Raw genomic sequence first — 19,443 nt, forward strand, 5'->3', positions numbered from 1 at the left:
AATTCCCAATTCTCCAGTTGTTCTTTCTTGTATTCCGTCACCTTGATTTCTGGGGGGAAAGCGAAACGTCAAATTCTTCTTTACTATCTTAAGATCAAGTTAGTTTTGATAACATTTGAAAACGGTTTGAGGGCGCCTTGAAATTTTGTTGTAAAATGACTGGTTTAGCAGACACGAAACATTCTTTTGCCACTAATATGTCTTCGTAAAACTCAAGTTAGAAATGTCCGATGCAAATTGTAATAATACAACCTAATTTTTTTCGATTGAGAATATAGCTGCTTCGCTTTCAGTGAGGTCAGAGCATCGATATCCTAGTGAAACACTTCTTATCAGACCTGTCGGTCAATACGTACTCATAGAGCTGTCTGATGGTGGATTTCCACACCGACACAGCCTCCATATCCACCTGACGAATATCAGCAAGTGAGAGATGAAGATTAAAGGAGGAAAAAACAGCGGTCTGCCGTGATACTCAGCGATCAGTTCATAGCGCTGGAACTTCCATACTTTATCTGAGTCTTCTTGTACCCGCTCAAAAGTGTAACTAAGAAAGAAGGGAAAAGATTACTAACGATTGCAGTTGAAACTGCCTCTCCGGATACCACTGGCTTACACTAAAGAAGTTTCCAGGTAAGAAGGGGACTTTGTCGGGAGGGTAAATGGATATATAGAGGATATTACATGGTTGCGCGGAGATATGAAATTTATCTTCGAGTGTTGAAATCGATATCTCACGAGTGAGCGCAGCGAACGAGTGGGATATCGATTTGAACACGAGAAGATAAATTTCATATCTCCAAGCAACCATGTAATATTCTGTTTATTATATAAACCTACTAATTACGATGTTTTCGACGATTTTCCGAAGATTTCCGACCATTTTCCGAAGATTTCCCAAGATTTGCAAAATGTTGTCCGAAGGTCGTACGAATGTTTCCGAACATTTTCCGAACTTTTCCGAAAATATCCGAAGATTGCCGAAGATTACCGAGGAACATCCGAAGATGTTTCGACCAAATATCGATTTACTTTGGCTCATTCAGCATTGAAGCAGGGCAAACTTGTCAGAAAATGTTTCGAAATCGATATCTTCACATGTGAAAATAACATGTTATTTTCACGTGTGAAGATATGATTTTTTCGCGCGAAAGATTTCCTGGTATTTCACTGATGTTTATATAATAAACAATTATTGAATGAGGTTTTTGCTATATCCGGAAGCGTTTTCAAAAATAACTGAGTCAGTCACTGCCACGGTAAAATTACAACCCAAAGTAAAAGCATACAACAAGTTTCAAGCGCGGGAAAACATGTGACGGGCTGCAAGCGCGGGAAAACATGAAACTGGTAGCAAGCGCGGGAAAACAAGTGACGGGCTGCAAGCGCGGGAAAACATGAAACTGGTAGCAAGCGCGAACAACGTCGTCCTTGCTGCGATCATTAGTTACAAAATTTGACACGAGGTTGCTGCATCAAACATATTTACTTTTAAAATTTATTAGAGTGCCGCTTTTATGGTTTGTTCTGGTTTCCAAAAGAAGAAAAACCATCCTTGAGTGTCTAAATTACCTGAAAATGGCGATGAGAAGATTTAGAAGAAGAACGTTTGTAAACAACATGTAGCCAGCCAGGAGCGCGGGAGATAACCACTTGGCAGTGGGGTGAACTTCATTATACTCCTGAGGCTTTTGACCTGACAAAATAACGACAATAAAAGACAGAAGTTTAGTCTTGACGTGATTTGCATGAGAAAACATTTGAACATGAAACGGGTGAGATAATCTTGTCGGTGTATTAGCAATTTAAGCAATTGCCTTTTAGCCTGAGAAAAATTAGTTTCAAGGCTACATAGCATTCGAATTACATGACCTCCGCAATATCGGAGGAGCGTTGCTCTACCAGTTAAACTATGAAGCTTTGATACGTTGGGAGCAGGACATTGCGGGCTCTACAGCTGACCTGCTTATAAATCCACCCCCACCCACCCCTCCACAAAATTCTAGCCTAAAAAATCCATACTGATGACGTAGCTCTAAAGAAAGCTGTGTAGTGTCTCTGATTGGTTGTTTTTGATTGCGCGCGAAAATTCTCCAATCAGAGACCCTAGACGACCCGGATCTCTTACAGATGGTTATCAGACGTCTCTCGAGCGTTGGAGAATTGAGCTTGCAGATTGAGATAGACACCTTGTCCCTCAAGCAACCTTGTCTAGTAGAGCGGTTTTCACTTGAGTGTCGAAAGTAATTTGCGTTTGCTTTGGTTTTGCATTACTACGCTTAGTGATTGGCTTAAAAATCTCGCGCCACTTTCTCAGCCAATCAGGAGTAAAACCAAAACCAATCGTGACTAGCTCGCGCACGTTTTCCAGCGCTGGGTGTATTTGCTTCGAGTTTTGATTGGTTCACTGGATTGTCTGTGTCCTTTGTAATTGGCCAAAGTAATTACTTTGGTTTTGGTTTTACGACACTCAATTGAAAACTGCTCTATACAGAGCTCTAATACAATGGCATTTTGACTACTGCAATACTGTTTGGGGAAACTGTGGGATTGCTTTGCAAAACAAGCAACAAAATAGAGCAGCCCGTGTTTTGACCTTCTCAAACTATGACACGCATGCTGGTGATTTATTCGAACTTTTAGGATGGAAAAATCCAGCTCGCCAGCATCAAATTCAACGATCCGCAATGGTTTACAGGTCTTTTCACGGGTTGGCTCCAGACTGTTTATGTTCTAAATTTGAAAAACATGAAATCATGTACAACCTAAGGGACTCTGAGAACAAACTCAATGTTCCACTACCGCGTACAAACTATTGCAAAAGTGGAACAGTCTTCCTTCTAACGTAAGATAAGTAGAGTCACTTGGGCAATTTAAAACTTTACTTAAACAAGTATTCTAAGCCACGACATTCGTGAGAAAGCAGCTTCTTCTTTATATAGCTTATAATTAGAATTCTTAGTATGTATGAGGATTATGTATAGTAATTTTTAAAAAGCTAATGATTTAACCGTGTTAAAATAAAGATTATACATCTGTTAAATCAAGCAACAAGTAATCCAGCAATGTGGTTAATCGCTTTTACCTGATATTTCCTCGAGGAAGAGCTCTCCATACATTTGCCAGTAAGGAAGGTCCAGTATTCCTCGAAGGACCTCACCCCAGCTCTTGGAGTACTGCCCGGGGCCTGGGAATTGCACAGCTTGCAGAGCGATTCCATAGGCGATAATAAAGATGAGCAGGATGATTACAAACTGTTTCAGATCTTCAAGCTGTGATGTTAAACAAAGACACAAGGAAATTGTCAGTCAATTAATGTGACGACTGAAACAACGGCTTGGAAATACACAAGGGTCCAGAGGCCTCTACAAGCTTCAACAAAGCCAGTAAAGAAAAAAGAATCTCTGTTTTGCATACGGTACTAAGGGCGCTTTCCATAGTCAGAACTGATCGGCCAGATCAATATGTACATGAACAGAATTCCATTGTTAGTCAGATTTGTCCTGTCAAATCAGTCGATGCATCAATATTATACACTGTTGAGGTGGATTTGTGGGAAAATCTCGTGGGAGGTGTCACGGAGAATTTCCCGTAATTAAATCATTTCTATGTTAAACCGTATTTGGCATGTTATATCATTTAAGAAACACTTAAAAAGCCAACAGCAGCTTATTAGCTGAAAACAATAAGTTTACTTAAGTACTGTTTATCCGCGATTACAAAGACGCGTGCTGGAAATAATGGAAGGTTCCTTTTTAGTTCGTGAGCTTTTGTATTCGTAATCTATTAAATTGCTTGGTAAAAGTAATTAGCTTTCAGAATGTTTACCTGGCTTAATAAGTTACTTGCCGACCTCACGTTCTCCGTTCAGTTCAATAGGAATCTTATATTTGCTGAATCATCGCGTTTTACTACACTCAAGCTAATTCAATAGTGTTAATTACAAGCTGTTAGGTTGTTAATCCATCGCATTTCGCCGAACACACGTTCGCCGCTAAATTCAATAGTTTTGCGGACTCGATGCGTTTATAGTTTGAATACTTTTGCTGACAGGGATATTCTAGTTAATTAACCTTAAGTAACTTAATTTGTTGTACGTGCTTTCTAGCCCTTTTCTAGTGGCATAAACCGCTCGTAAGCATGACAGGAATTTGGAACTTATTCTCTACTTATATTGTTTTGGTAGTTTTTAATTTAAAGCAATTTAAGAAGTTGTTTTAGCCGCCTGAAGTACGTGCTCTCGTAACAATAAGTTGCTGAGTCAAGTTGTAATTTTTATTCTGGTTTCGCTGCCTTCAAAGCATTTTTACTATACAGTAATTGTTATTTCGTATCTTTAGGATAGCGCTCTTATTATGTTCCATTATCAATAGAAGCACGTAGCAAACCGTATATAAGCAACCACACTTGTAAAGCTTTTTCGATTACGAAGTTAGTAAGAATAAACTGCTGTTGGAACCAAGCTGAGTTGTTGCTGTGCTGTCAGTCCAGTTCGTGGTTAGATCCCGGTACCGAAGACTGTAACGGCTCTTCCTTGCAAGCGAGTGCCCCATTTGAATGTAATTTTCCCCGCAAGTTTCGTCGCAGTCGTCTCGTTTTCACAAGTTCAGAGTTCGCCGTTTCCCCGTACGCACACAAGGAAAACCCTACCGTTACAGTGGTGGAGAAGAGATTGGTAGCCCGACTGGACATTTCACCAGCGAAGAAGCATCACAAGAAAGCCAAGTATCCATCCTGTTTGGTCTTCAGGAGATGTAATCCCTTGAGCGCCGTGGAAAGAAGCATCGCTCAAGTAACGTGAGTACCAGTTAGTTCTTTGTCACTTTATGAAGTCCGTAAAGAAAGTTATTAAGGAGAATTTACCTAGATACCATCTAAGAAGCAGAAGTTCCGTGAATCCAGTCGTTAGATCTAGTACACCTAAAGTTAATCGAGCAATTCAAGCCTCCTTATCCGAGGACGAACATTTAGAGTTGTTGCGTGGATTACCGTACCATTCAAGTTCAATACCGGAACCGGTACACGTGACCCGTTTCACAGAAATCAACGAATATAGACAGCCTAGTCGGCCCCACGACCCACCACGATTTTCCACAGCCTTTGCCGATCCAAGCCAAGCCGACCGCACCAATCGTGACGCCATCGATATCAGCCTAGAACCCAGTGAAGACTACAGAAATTTATCCGTAATTAAAAATTTTAGGGACTGTCGCAATGATTGACGAAGGTGAAACAGACTGGAAGATACTCTGCATTAGCCAAGTTCATCAAAACACCAAACTCCCAGAGGACCGCGAGAAGGGAGCGAAAGCAGTTCGCTCGAAGATTTTTCACCGCTCGAATCCAGCCGATTTCAGACCGGCCCCCGCATTGCTTTAGAAGTTGAAGAAATTAGCGAAGAAATTGAAGTACCCCAACAAGAATTGAGTGCCGCCGGTTTCAGCAATTTACCGTCGGACATTTTCGATCAATTAGAAACTAGAATACATAACGAAAATTCAAAACACCATTCAAAAACACACACGAAAAGGACACGCTTCGAATCGAATTCCAGCAACGATTTTGAAGACACTCACTCCACTTGTAGCAGGGAAAATAGCGAAGACGAGGAAGCTAGCCGCGGAGCAGACCAAGCGAAAATGGATAGAGAATTCCTTGAAGAACATCAACGTTTACTCACCGCCCTAACAAAAAGACTAGCCTCCAAGGATGTCCGAATTGATAAATTCCGCGGATACGAAAATGAAGACATCAATCGTTGGTTCAAGAAGTTGGAACTCCAATTGGACGCCAAGGGTATCCGAAAAACCGACTCTGCCGCAATGTCGCAAGTGGTAAACAATCTGGCTGGTCCAGCTGAGACGTTCATGTTCGAACTTCCTTCCTACGAGCGACAAGATTATGCAAGTCTAAAGGAAGCATTGCAACGCCGATATTCTACCAAGGATAGAACGTGGGTAAGGCGACAGCAATTGGTGTCACGAAAACAAGGCCAGCACGAGCCCCTGTCAGATTATATCAACGAGATGCACGAATTGTTTAGCGGATTGGAAATGGGAGAAGCAGAAAAGGTGACCTACTTTACCGAAGGCTTACAACAGTCTTTAAAAATTAAGGTACTTGAGCGTATGCCTGAACCCCTGTTCGAAGCGGAAGAGATCGCTAGGACGGTTGATTCAATTTCACGCCGCGTTAATCAGTCAAACAATGACGAACACTTAGAAAAGATCATCAAGGCGCTTCTGGTCCAGAATCAAGATAATAATGCTGCCCTGGCGGAACTGACTGCCTCGCTCAGTAAACTGACTCATTCTGACATGTCTACTGTCAAACACTCCTCACCAATGGCGACGAACGTTGCTTCCCAGGAAGGGCCGCCCGCAGTCGCCGTTTTAAAAGATGACTCCCTTAGTGGAAATGATGTTAACTCCAGTACATTGAGAAGCGAACTACAACGCCTTACAGAGATGGTAAAAAATTTAGGCCGAGAACTGGACGCCAAAATACCAGCCCATACCGTGACGGAGCCATATGGTAATTCCCGAGATGAAAACATAGCTCGCATAGCCGCGTTTTCTGAAACCAGCAAAAGTGAGACACCGGAGTTCATGGAAGAAATTCGCCGTATGGAGAATACGTTCAGAAGCGAGCTCGAAAATATGTCCCGACGAGTAGATAACGGCATAAACGGTTTGGCCCGAAGTATCGAACATATCAATCAACCCAAGCTCTCAAACAGCAGAGCACGCTACCGACTGTCTAGACCGGTCTGTTATAAGTGTGGACGCGTTGGCCATATCCAGTACAACTGTTATTATTACCGGCCAGAAGACCAGCACCATAATCAAGGAGAGAGACAAGAATACCGCGCACATCATAATCAAGAAGAACCTCAGCAGCAGGGACCTCAAAGCTCAGCACGTTTGTATGCATTGGACGCTCAGTATGCCCGTTGCGTTCAAGACTACCATCACATAACAGAGAGTACAGGATCGGAAACGCAAAAGTCTCGTCAGCCAGTACGCACTTGCAAACTAAATCTTGAAGGCGAAGAAAACTCATCAGATCATACGATAGCTGCCTCACCTACGCGAGACAAGACAACTAGTCAGAAACAAGCATCGGCTGATGATCAGCAGAAGCAGGAAAGCGGTTCCCTGTCATACGAAAGTAACGCCAACCTGAATCTCAGTGACCTAACCGTAGCTGGCAAAATAGCAGGCGAAGCAGTTCAGTTACTCGTGGATACTGGAGCATGCGTGTCAGCCATTGACGAGCAGTTATTCACGAAGATTTATGGTCAATCCCCGCCTGACATGAGTGATGGTTCCTTACCGTCTGTTCAGACAATTAATGGAGAGGAATTGTCCGTATTGGGAAAGATTTCTGTGCCTTTACAGTTACATGGACGTGAGTATTCCTGTAAGTTTCATGTTATGCGGAACCTCACCTATGATGCAATCCTTGGTCGTGATTTTCTACAAAACAACGGTGCCCAAATTGATCTGGTGGATAGTACTCTTTCCCTCAAAACAGCAGTATGTCCACGAAAACCTTCCAGTACAACGACCGTGCCAGTTATGGGATCCTTCCTACCACAATCGACGAAGTTGACAGAAAAGGAAGCCGTCACCACTCATGTTGATCCAGTACCCTTCGAAAAGATTATCGGGTCCAAATTAGTTCACCGAAGTAAAAAGAACAAAGAAATGGCTTTTCATCGATCACTCTTAGTTTTGATGCTCATTCTACTGTACATCCTCACAGCTTCGCACACACAGGAAAACGACAACCCCGTTCTTCAGGAACAGCCGAAGTTCCTCGTCCCCGGAGCCCCAGATGATATCAATCGACATACGCGCGAACGTCGTACCCCAATTATCCATTCAAAGGTGATTGACAAGGAATCTGACCCAAGTGTGGAATCAAAAGAAACCAAAGCAGACAGCATTAAAGTATTGAAAACAGATGATGTCCAAAAAACGTTGAAACCCACTGTTTCAAGCCCGTTTACAGTTGACCAGAATTCACAAGGAGATGACAACAGAGGTATCCTTAAGGCTATTGGAGCACACCCTGGAGATCAAGTACCGTTTTATTGATTCATACAGTAATATTTAGAGACACAAAAGGATAAGCAATTAAGTTGAGTACACAGAATCCGCATTTGATATTTTGCAGGTAACAGTATTATTTGATTAAGTTATATGAGAGTTTGATCTACGATTTGGCAAGAGGAAGCGCGAAGAGACAAAGACATGTTTTACAAGTGAATTAGATATGTGTGACGATTGATGAAATGTTTACAAGTAGAGGAAACAAGATGAGGTTGATTTTGAAAATTTTGTTCATGGAGACTCGTTGACAACTAGTATACCACATGACGTCTTTGAGTAAATGTAGTTCCACGTTCCTTGCGAGACCAGGAGGTCTCGATTTAAGGTAGGAGGAATGTCACGGAGAATTTCCCGTAATTAAATCATTTCTATGTTAAACCGTATTTGGCATGTTATATCATTTAAGAAACACTTAAAAAGCCAACAGCAGCTTATTAGCTGAAAACAATAAGTTTACTTAAGTACTGTTTATCCGCGATTACAAAGACGCGTGCTGGAAATAATGGAAGGTTCCTTTTTAGTTCGTGAGCTTTTGTATTCGTAATCTATTAAATTGCTTGGTAAAAGTAATTAGCTTTCAGAATGTTTACCTGGCTTAATAAGTTACTTGCCGACCTCACGTTCTCCGTTCAGTTCAATAGGAATCTTATATTTGCTGAATCATCGCGTTTTACTACACTCAAGCTAATTCAATAGTGTTAATTACAAGCTGTTAAGTTTGAATACTTTTGCTGACAGGGATATTCTAGTTAATTAACCTTAAGTAACTTAATTTGTTGTACGTGCTTTCTAGCCCTTTTCTAGTGGCATAAACCGCTCGTAAGCATGATAGGAATTTGGAACCTATTCTCTACTTATATTGTTTTGGTAGTTTTTAATTTAAAGGAATTTAAGAAGTTGTTTTCGCCGCCTGAAGTACGTGCTCTCGTAACAATAAGTTGCTGAGTCAAGTTGTAATTTTTATTCTGGTTTCGCTGCCTTCAAAGCATTTTTACTATACAGTAATTGTTATTTCGTATCTTTAGGATAGCGCTCTTATTATGTTCCATTATCAATAGAAGCACGTAGCAAACCGTATATAAGCAACCACACTTGTAAAGCTTTTTCGATTACGAAGTTAGTAAGAATAAACTGCTGTTGGAACCAAGCTGAGTTGTTGCTGTGCTGTCAGTCCAGTTCGTGGTTAGATCCCGGTACCGAAGACTGTAACGGCTCTTCCTTGCAAGCGAGTGCCCCATTTGAGTCTAATTTTCCCCGCAAGTTTCGTCGCAGTCGTCTCGTTTTCACAAGTTCAGAGTTCGCCGTTTCCCCGTACGCACACAAGGAAAACCCTACCGTTACAGAGGGCCCATTTCACATTCAAAAACACCGGACCGGCCGGCCAGTTCTCACTAATGGACAGCGCCCTAAGATTCGAGGATGTACATGAGAAAGTGTAACAAAAAGGAAGCTAAGCGAGATTCCAAAACCTCTTTTTCTGACAAAATTCCGATAATACAAAAAGAAAACTAAGAGGCAACCGCCTTTACTAAGGGTAAAGAAGTAAGACGATTTCTTTTGCCGCCCTGCAATTCAATGGGGCGTCTTTCTCATCTGTTGTTACTTAATAAGGTTACAGAAACGGCACGCTTCTCTCTTTTGACAGAGTTCTTAACATAAGGTCACGCAATATCTTAGTCCAGGCAATCTTAAAGTCACGCAATCTTACCATTTTCCTGATCATGACGAGTTTTGGACCAAGTTGTCTGTTGACGGAGATGATTTGAAGTGAGCGCACGATAAACACGATGATATTCAGAGACAGGAGGATCCGTGCAGCTTCATACGTTGAATCAAAAAAGCGCAGAAAGGCGGCCACGATAAACGCCAAAAGCGAGAAAGCGTCCACAAGATTCCATGTGTCGCTGAAGTAAACGCTGAGTTTGTCCCTAATGCTCCTCGGTTGTTGAGCAGCCAGCTGAAAAAGATGAGAAATGGAACATCTTAAACGCAGAAAAATGTCTTCAGTAAAAAAATACACTCGCGCGAAATTGGCACATAAACCGGGTTTAATGTGCCACCACTTTAATCAATGTCAGTTCAATTTAAGTTTTTTTTCTGTCATAACAGTTGGAAATGTTTGTGTTGTTTTACAGACTGCGATGAGCTAAAATGGTGTAAGTTTATAGCAATCTTCATTATCTTGTTATGGTGAACCTGAAAACTAGCGAAGGCATGAAAGTATTGTCGTGTAGTTTACTGTGGTCAGCAAGCCACATGTTCAACAATCACAATGCCGTAAACCCAAACATTTCTATTTTTTTTTGACAACCGCGTTCACAGTTTACACTCTCGGCTTTAGAGTTAAGTCAGAGATGTACCAATAGGGTTTTGTCAAATAACAATCTAAATAATAGTAATATTAATTTCTTCAAAATGTTGAAAATTATGTATAAAATACGTTGTTGCGGCTAGACATTGTAGTCATTGAACTATTTACTTTAAACCTTAGCATTACACATGAAAATCATGTTGAAAAGTTGCAGTCACACTACGTTTAACTTGGGAATAAATAGCATGCTAGTTGCTCTAGATCTTTAAGCGCAATGTGACGTTTGACGTCAAAACGTGCGTCATTCTGTGACGTGATTATATCACTCACTTGTCTAATTTCTTCCAAGCTGATTGTGAAGATCCAGAAGTAAAGAATGAGTTCCACAACACTTAGTCCTCCAATGGTCTGGGACGAGTCAAAACGCGGGAAGTACATCGTGATGACGTAAGCATACAGGAAAATGAACCATAGGTAAGACACCTGCAATTGTATCATCAAAGTAGATCGTGTAAGAACTCTAATTTTTAAAAGAGGGGGTTATATGCATCATTTCTAAAGCTGTGTATAGAGCGGTTTTCACTTGAATGTCGAAAGTAAATTGCGTTTGCTTTGGTTTTGCATTACTACGCTTAGTGATTGGCTTAAAAATCTCGTGCCACTTTCGCAGCCAATCAGGAGTAAAACCAAAACCAATCGTGACTAGCTCGCGCACGTTTTCCCGCGCTTCGTGCAAGCTACATGTATATGCTTCGAGTTTCGATTAGTTCACTGGATTGTTTGTGTCCTTTGTGATTGACCAGAGTAATTACTTTGGTTTTGGTTTTACGACACTCAATTGAAAACTGCTCTAAAACTAAAGTATTTACCATATTGCCCATGAACTTGGTAAAAGGTGCAGAATAGAAAGATGCGATTCTCTCATAAACGGTCATTTCCTTTGTTCGCATCATCACTTCCATAGGGTTGTCCTCTTGAACATCTGAAAGAATAAAGAAAGTACTTGAGGAAACATTCATAGGTACAGTAAAAACCCGCGTATAAGAACCTAGTTTTTTTCAAGTTAGCCTAGACAGGTTCTTATATTAATGGTATTTAGGGTAAAATTAGGCTAACTAGGTTCTTAATTAGGTTCTTAACTTTTGTTCAAGAAAAAAGTAGAATTGTTAAATGATCTGGTCTTTAATGTCGAATAACAGTATTCTTGGAGGCTTCGGTAAGCAAAATACTATACTATTTTAATCTGATTCTGTTAAAATCAAACCTATACTGTAACCTTCACTGTATATTTTTGAGAAGATTATTTTTTTCTTTTTTGAAAATAAGAACCTGTTTTAGAATTTTAGCCTAAAATGGTTCTTATGTGAAGGGTGCTTAAAAATGAAATTTTAGCCTAACAGGTTCTTAAATGTTAGGTTCTTATACGCGGGTTTTTACTGTAGAAGAAATTGCTACTTCACCACGACGCCACCGTACGGCAATTTAACGGCAAGAGAACGTGCGACTATGTCAGTCCATCTCATCGCAGCATCTCGCTTTGCTTACACTGTTCACAGCCCTCTATTTTCTCGTATCTTTTTTCTGTCGTTGAACGCGTAAAAAAAACTGGTGAGCGAACTGGACGCCAGCGCAATGCAAAAACGCTGGGGGGGGGGGGGGGGTGCGCGAGGGGAAGAACGATAAAATTTTCTAATTTTCTTTCGCTTGCTTCACTCGCTTACACCTCCAGCCCGCGTGCTTCGCGTTCGCGCTCGCTTTGCTTGCCGTTTCTCTTGCATTGAAAAATAGAAGCTGTGAATTGTCTAGCTTGCCAGGGTTTAAGAATGGCTGAAAATCAACTTGGACTAAACGGACACAGTTTTGAATTGATTGGAGCAACACAACAGGAAAATGCCGTACAACAATAAATCGTTTGTTCACTTTTCAAGAATTATCTTGAGGTACATGTACCACGTTAAATGTTATCTGTAGATGTTTAGATTAGAATTTCTTTTTTTTTTTTTTTTAATTTTCCGAGGAAACTAATTGATTACACCACTTTTATGCTGATGAGGTCCCAGGGGGGTACTCGGGATTTCAAGTGACGGGGATGATCGAATGGGGCAAATCCCTGGACCATAAATCAACCCCCCAAAAATCCCATGCCAAATTTCTGACCCATTAAATACAGAAAGGGGAAATGATCTGAAGATATAACACAAAGAAAAACACTTGAAACAAATTCAGTGTTTGTACTTTATTTGCAAAACTATGCGGCCAAGGCACTACCACACATCTTTAGATTGTTTTAATAATACCCCCAAAATCCCTTCTTAAATCAAGCCACCTAAAAAAAACTTGCCAAATTTTCTTACTCAAAGAAATCCCGGAATCGAAAATTTCAAACCCCAAAAATCCTTCGATCATCCCCGTCACTTGAGATTCCGACTACCCCCCTGGGGATGAGGTCACCCTGGTAAAATAACATTTTATCATCACCATCGTCATCATCTACGGCGATGTGTGAGTGAGAATTAAGGTTTTAATCAATTTACCTTCGCCGCCCACTGTGGCCTCCTCGTCCTCGGCAATTTTAGGACTACCGTTGACTGTTTGAACTTTTTGCAGTTCAACTCCGTCCTCTGTGTTGCTTGCTCTTCTCACATTCCTCATGCTTTTGCTGTTTAAACTTTTCTTCGTGCGGCGAGCGGCTGCCTCTCGCTCGTGATGCTCATCAGGGACAAAACGAATTAATGGGAAAATTAGGAAAGGACAAAATGTGCAAATGATGATCTGGAAAGCAAAATAAAACATAGTCAGCAACTATAGTGTTTGATTATTACATGTATTATTGTGGACGTGTATTAAGATCTGATTAACATGAGAATTCACGGCCAAAACAGCAAACGATTTATCACGAAAAAAAACCTAAATTAAAGGTTGGATTTCTAATCACATTGAACCTGTCTACAATGCAGGGAAATTTAAATATGAGTAAAATATATGGATCGGGATTTCCTGGCTATTGAAAAGAGTAAGCCGTTAGCAGAGGTTCGAAAGGTCTATACATTTTAAAAGAAGAATTTGAAAAATTCCCTCCTATTCGTTTTATAACCTTACCCCACCCATGCAACGGGACGGGGGCGGGGGGGGGGGGGGTGTGGTTTCTGCTACCTTCCACCACTGCGTGTTCATAGCCATGGTTCCCATCCAGAGTCGGGTGAGTAGCACTTGGCAGCTGGTCTGAGCAATGAAGTCTTGATCCTCAGCCATGACCGCCAGATCAAGCGCTGTTAAGTGACCAAAGTTATCGAGTTCTTTGACCAACAGAGTCTGGGAGAGGGTCTCATTCTCTTCATAGCACTCCTGAAGTACACCAATGGCGTGTTGTTCAAAATCACTACAGGAAAAGGAATGTATTCACTAAATAAGCGGATGGACAAAGATAGAAAGGAATTCAACAATCGGAGACTTAGACATGGTAGGATCTACGGCTGGTAAAACCATTGCCGACTCGCGATCTAACGCTGTCACGCAATCTTTCGTATGGTATCACGAAAGTCTTCAGTCCTCGCCGACCAAAGAGTGCGTGACGTGTACGAGTTCAAAAAACGTCTGCAGAGCAGTTTCGAACTGAGGAACTTCAAGCGGTCTGTAGACAGCAAATGCACATTAATGGAAAGAGGTTATAGTAAAAGTTCGTTCCCTACTTGCCAAACAAGATTTTGTAATAGGGCCTACCGCTCGAAATACAAAACAGAAGTATATCATGACGGTTTCACACTAAAGAAGAACTATGCCCGAAACGTTTGTGTTTGTTAACTACACAAAATGACATGTTTTACACCTTTTTTATTTTTCTTTTGTTTATAGTAGTATATCAAGCTATATCATTTTCGTTTTCACTTGGAAAGTCGCAATAACCCCTAAAGGGATAGCTAAACAGATTTCAGCCCAAGGCCAGCCCACCTATCCATCCACCTTGTATTATGACGCTGACCAACCCACCCCCTCTCAGCACCCACACCCACTCCACCCTGGCTGCTGACATGATACCTACTTTGCATGATCCAGTAGCTCATTGCTAATGTCAGTGATGGTGTCATCAGCGCGCGCTTTACCCGCCATGGACTTGAGCATGCGCGTGGCCATGAGTGCGGATGCGATCTGTTCTTTACCCATACTCCACACGAGCTTAGCCATGTCTTGCCTGTTGCTAAGCACTGCCCAGATGAACACGTCACGGTACGGCGTTGGTAATGGATCGATTTTGTGAAGAGGGTTGACTAAAAAAAAACACATGGATGAGAAATATAGGATCAACTATTATGCAAATTCGCAAACTGATACACTATGCCAGGAAGATCTAATTTTCGACTAAAACTGTCCTGGGAGCGCGCGCAAGTAAAATTGCCGAAATCACAAACCAAAACTATAAATAGAGCGGTTTTCACTTGAGTGTCGAAAGTAAATTGCGTTTGCTTTGGTTTTGCATTACTACGCTTAGTGATTGGCTTAAAAATCTCGCGCCACTTTCTCATCCAATCAGGAGTAAAACCAATCGTGACTCGCTCGCGCACAATTTCCCGCGCTTCGTGCCAGCTCATGTATTTGCTTCGAGTTTTGATTGGTTCACTGGATTGTCTGTGTCCTTTGTGATTGGCCAGAGTAATTACTTTGGTTTTGGTTTTACGACACTCAATTGAAAACCGCTCTAAACCACTAACCACTTGATAGGTCAGTCTCTGGGTTATGCTGAAACAATAAGACGGCTCGCTCTCGGTTTCTAACGAATTCAGCCGATTATTGACTCGGGGCTGCACCCCTCAGCAACTATCAGCCGATAGAAGCTTGCTGTCTTTTTGTTAACAAGAACTTCAAGTAGTTTATAACCGGGCGGTTAATGTTGGACCACTTCTTTCAGCTTTTTGGCTAGAAAGGCACGGAGCCGCTTTGTAAAAAAAACTTTAGAAAAGCAGTCACTTGAGAAACACACAAGCCGTGTTTGCGTCAGTCACGGAGTGTGCGTGACATGAATTTTCTTTATCACGTCATCTCTTGTTTTAAACCACATGCCTGGCCGGATAAATTTCTGCTTACGCATGCAGTATTTATTTTGTTCCGGATGTTGAATAAAATAAACCCAAACCAGTTGAATGACATTAAAAAGAAGTCCATTTCACGCCAAAATAAAGACTAGACTAAGGCCATCCCGTTGTATTTCTTCGTTTAGCGTCGTCTGACGACTTAAGAGGGGTTTGCTCTACGGACCGACTAAGGGTATGCAAAATAGCAAAGACCGATTTTCCCAAACTTTGCCAGAATAAAGGCCTCGGTAAACTAGTTCTAAAAATATAAGTTTCGGGTCGTTAAGAATTTCTTTGATTTTTTAGTAGAATTTTTAATATTTTGCCCGTGGCGGCACGCTAAATCAACGCCGAAATACCGACTTTTGTGGAAGCTGTTGTTCATATATTAAAAGCGTCCTAGAAAAAATTACCAAGGAACTCAAAACCTTTCATTTCCTCTACCTATAAGTGGTGTCAAAATTATGTGGAACAAAAACTGGAATTTTTAACGGAATTTTTAAGTTTATACATTTTGACAGTCGTAGCAACAGCCGAATTTTGCCTAAATTCACGGGTCAAAAAATCACTCTGGTACACGACTTTATCCTTCAAGACTATACGCCATAGAAAGAGAAATTTCCCATCTACAGTTTCTACGAAAAAAAAATTGGGATAAACGAAACGACGAATTTTGAGAGCGTTTTGAAAATAGGCCATTCGAGTCATATGAGTGACCTTTTGACCTTCCGTGTCAATTAGGCATAAATAGATTGTGCTCGGCAACTTTTGAGCAACTTTTTGCGTTTTTAGCAACTTTTTGTAGTCCAGCAACCTATAAAACCAATCCAAACCATAAAAGGTCGTTTCGTTTTGAAGGATTTTATTAAAACTGATTTTATCAAAACTGATTTTATTAAAACTAAGGATATACAATAAAATGACAATAAAATAACACTTGCTTTACGCCCACGTAATCTGGACAGCGGCTATCTATCTAACGGGCGCTTAAATCCAGCGGTTATTTGCTGCAACATATAGCCTGCCGCCGGCCATCTTGGTATTTGCTGAAGTGCGAGTCACTTAAATTTTGGCATCGCAATCAGATGAAATTTCAGACGAAGAAAGAGAGAGAGAGAGCAAGCAACTTTTCTAAATTTTGGTGGCAACTTTTTGATATTTGAGCAACTTTAGAGCAACTTTTGGGTATATTGTGAAGCAACTTTTCCTGAATTTACTAGCACAATCTATTCATGCCTAGTGTCAATAACAACAACTAACGGAAGGTCTTCTGAATGTTACGTTTCTTCGTTAAAAGACGTGTAATTTCCACTTTGTTGTATGCTTTTAAATTAAAGGAAACCATGTTTTTGTGGTGGAATTGCGTATTTGCTATGTTGGCGAATTTGTTCGAAACTTTCGCGAGAGTTTTGAAATGCGAGCTTATCTTCTGCTTTGAGCGGTTCCGGTACGTTGATTACCAAATTATACATTCAAATCTGCTTTCAACGAGAATGTGGCATCTACAACGAAGTAAATGCCAACTCACTGAGCAATAAAGAAATATTTCTTACCTTTATGATTTTTCCTAGTCCAGAAACCAAATTATTCGTACCAAAATAAGGAGCGAAATGCTTCTTCATGTCTTCTTGTAGCACGCGATCATGTTTCAATGTAACGTCCATGTTAACGATTAACTTGGCAAAACCGCATAATTTAACAGGAAGTACAGTTCACTGAGGCTTTCTTCGTAGTGCAGCAGCGCGTTTTCCGTGTGTTACTTGAATTGAATTGGGCATCTTAAATTCTCGACGCTCTAGCTCGATCTTGGTCAACAGAAGTGGTCTTTTGCTTGTCTTTTAGGAATGTTAACGATTTGTAAAGTAAAGCCACAGGCTACCCAGCTGTACGTAAAGGTTGCTAAGGGACGGACCATTATTTTCTTGGAGGGGGGGGGGATGAAAAATTTTCCTCTGCAAACTTTTTTTTTTTAGTTTATGCACCTCTGCAAACATTTTTTTTCGAAATTCTTACTATTTTTTTGTTATACATTTATTTTGTCTTTCCAGGCCCTGCAAAATATATATTTTTTAAATATTTTTCATCCCCCCCCCTCCAAAAAAGTAATGGTCCGTCCCTAATCAATTAATAAAAATATATAATACACAAAAGCAAAAGCTTCGTGAGCATTTTGAGCACAGTAAAAGTTGCTTCATTAATCGACTTCATTAAATGGTAAGTGAAAATATAGTTGGTAAGCAAATGTATAGGTATATGTGTTTTTAGTATATTTATTTTTTTGACATTCTTATTGAATTATGTTAAACTTTACAGGCAAATTCCATCGTCCAGGCGACATTATTCAGCTCTAAGAAACTGCGGTATAAAACATACCGTCATACATTGTACGTGCATTTACTATAAATCCACAATAAAATATCTTTATTGTTTGGTTTATACCACATGGTCAGCAAGCTGTACAATCCAAGTGGAAAACAGATGTGGCAAATGTCTAAGCCTCTTCTTACAAGCACTACCCTTTAAAATTTTCTTAAACCAACCAGCTACTTCTCCAAAAAGCTAGCCAATTGTATTCAGATGACAATATGACATGTGTCTTACTCCCTACTAAGAGCCACACCCCCTTTACAATCCCCTTAGCCAACAACCTATACAGTTCAATGACAAAAAATGACAATTTGACAGGTGTTTTACTTTCTACTTAGAGCCACGCCCTTTACAAACTACCCTTTGGCGAACAAGCTATACAATTCAAGTGATAGCAGATGACTTTTTGCAGGTGTCTTACTCTCTACTAAAAGCCACACCCCTTTACAAACTACCCTTAGCGAGCGAACAAGCTATAACAATTCAAATGATAGCAGATGAAAATTTGACAGGTGTCTTACTCTCTAATTAGAGACATGATCATTTACAAACTACCCTTAGTGAACAAGCTATACAATTCAAGTGATAACAGATGACAATTTGACATGTGTCTTAATCTTTACTCAGAGCCACCCCCATTTACAATCTCCTCTTAGTCCACAATCTATACACCCCTTCACCTATTTTACCCGGCCTAAGCCAACAAACTATACACTAAGCAATCTTAGAAAACAGGCTTTCTAATTTAAATGAAAACAGACCTCAACATGACTGCTGTCTTATTTGCTACAACAGCTGCACCCCTTTACAATCTCCTCTAAGGAGAAAAGAAACTCCGCTTTGCGGGTTGCGATGAATCCGTCGGTGGAAACGCCAAAGAACTCGCAAACAGTCTTGAGCATAGCTATACTCAATGCTTTCATTCTCTTCTTCTTGTGCATGTCACACAGGTTTAAGTTGTCATAAACGATGGGGTGTCATAGCTGCAGGTCATCCAGTACAACCTGGCGGGCATCGCAAAACTCTTGCTCTACTTCCACAGCTCTAATATCTTCGTCGGTAGTTGCCACAGTGTTGCGCAACTCAGCTGCCGTTCTTGAAAAAAACGACCGTATCTGCTGTGCAGTTAGGAATTCGTCTTTGGAGAACAACCTCGACCCGTCTGCTTTCTTTGCAAATCGCATATCTTTAGAAACTTGCTCAGGGTTTGCCCAAGGTTGAACTTGTCCTCTAAGTACTTTCTTTGAGCTTCACTAAATCGTTTGGGCTTTTTGGCTGTTTTCAAGGCCCAACCCTCGGGTAAGCGTGCTCCCTCCGTCGCCTCAACTTCAGTTGTTTCTAGTGCTTTTGCGGAACTGACATCTTCTTGAAGGAGTATGTGGTATGAATTATTTGCTTTGTTAAGTAATGTCTCTTTTTCTGGCAACATCTTGCATTTGCCAAACGACATATGCTTCTCCAGACTTGAATACCTCTGATAAACCTTTACACAACCCTCATTTGGGCAAGAAAACAGAACGCTGGAATCTTCCACAGGATCACTGTTGTTTTCTTGTTCTTCAAACGTTTCATCAAGGCATGG

The 19,443-nt window shown here is 40.8% G+C and overlaps 1 protein-coding gene across 1 annotated transcript in view; it reads right to left on the reverse strand.

Moving 5' to 3' along the window:
* The window catches only part of LOC144661062 (transient receptor potential cation channel subfamily M member-like 2), a 55,779-nt gene that overhangs the window by 5,545 nt on the left and 30,791 nt on the right, over positions 1–19,443 (reverse strand). The window contains exons 16-25 of the mRNA XM_078521769.1: positions 14,468–14,693; positions 13,582–13,807; positions 12,963–13,200; positions 11,298–11,410; positions 10,759–10,911; positions 9,826–10,074; positions 3,086–3,272; positions 1,573–1,696; positions 357–547; positions 8–49 (exon numbers count right to left, since the gene is read on the reverse strand). Coding sequence (XP_078377895.1) covers positions 8–49; positions 357–547; positions 1,573–1,696; positions 3,086–3,272; positions 9,826–10,074; positions 10,759–10,911; positions 11,298–11,410; positions 12,963–13,200; positions 13,582–13,807; positions 14,468–14,693 — 1,749 coding nt within the window. The remainder of the gene's footprint in view (positions 1–7; positions 50–356; positions 548–1,572; positions 1,697–3,085; positions 3,273–9,825; positions 10,075–10,758; positions 10,912–11,297; positions 11,411–12,962; positions 13,201–13,581; positions 13,808–14,467; positions 14,694–19,443) is intronic.

Source organism: Oculina patagonica, chromosome 7 (assembly GCF_052425735.1).
Source record: "Oculina patagonica isolate OP01 chromosome 7, crgOcupat, whole genome shotgun sequence".
NCBI classification, from domain to species: Eukaryota; Metazoa; Cnidaria; class Anthozoa; order Scleractinia; family Oculinidae; genus Oculina; species Oculina patagonica.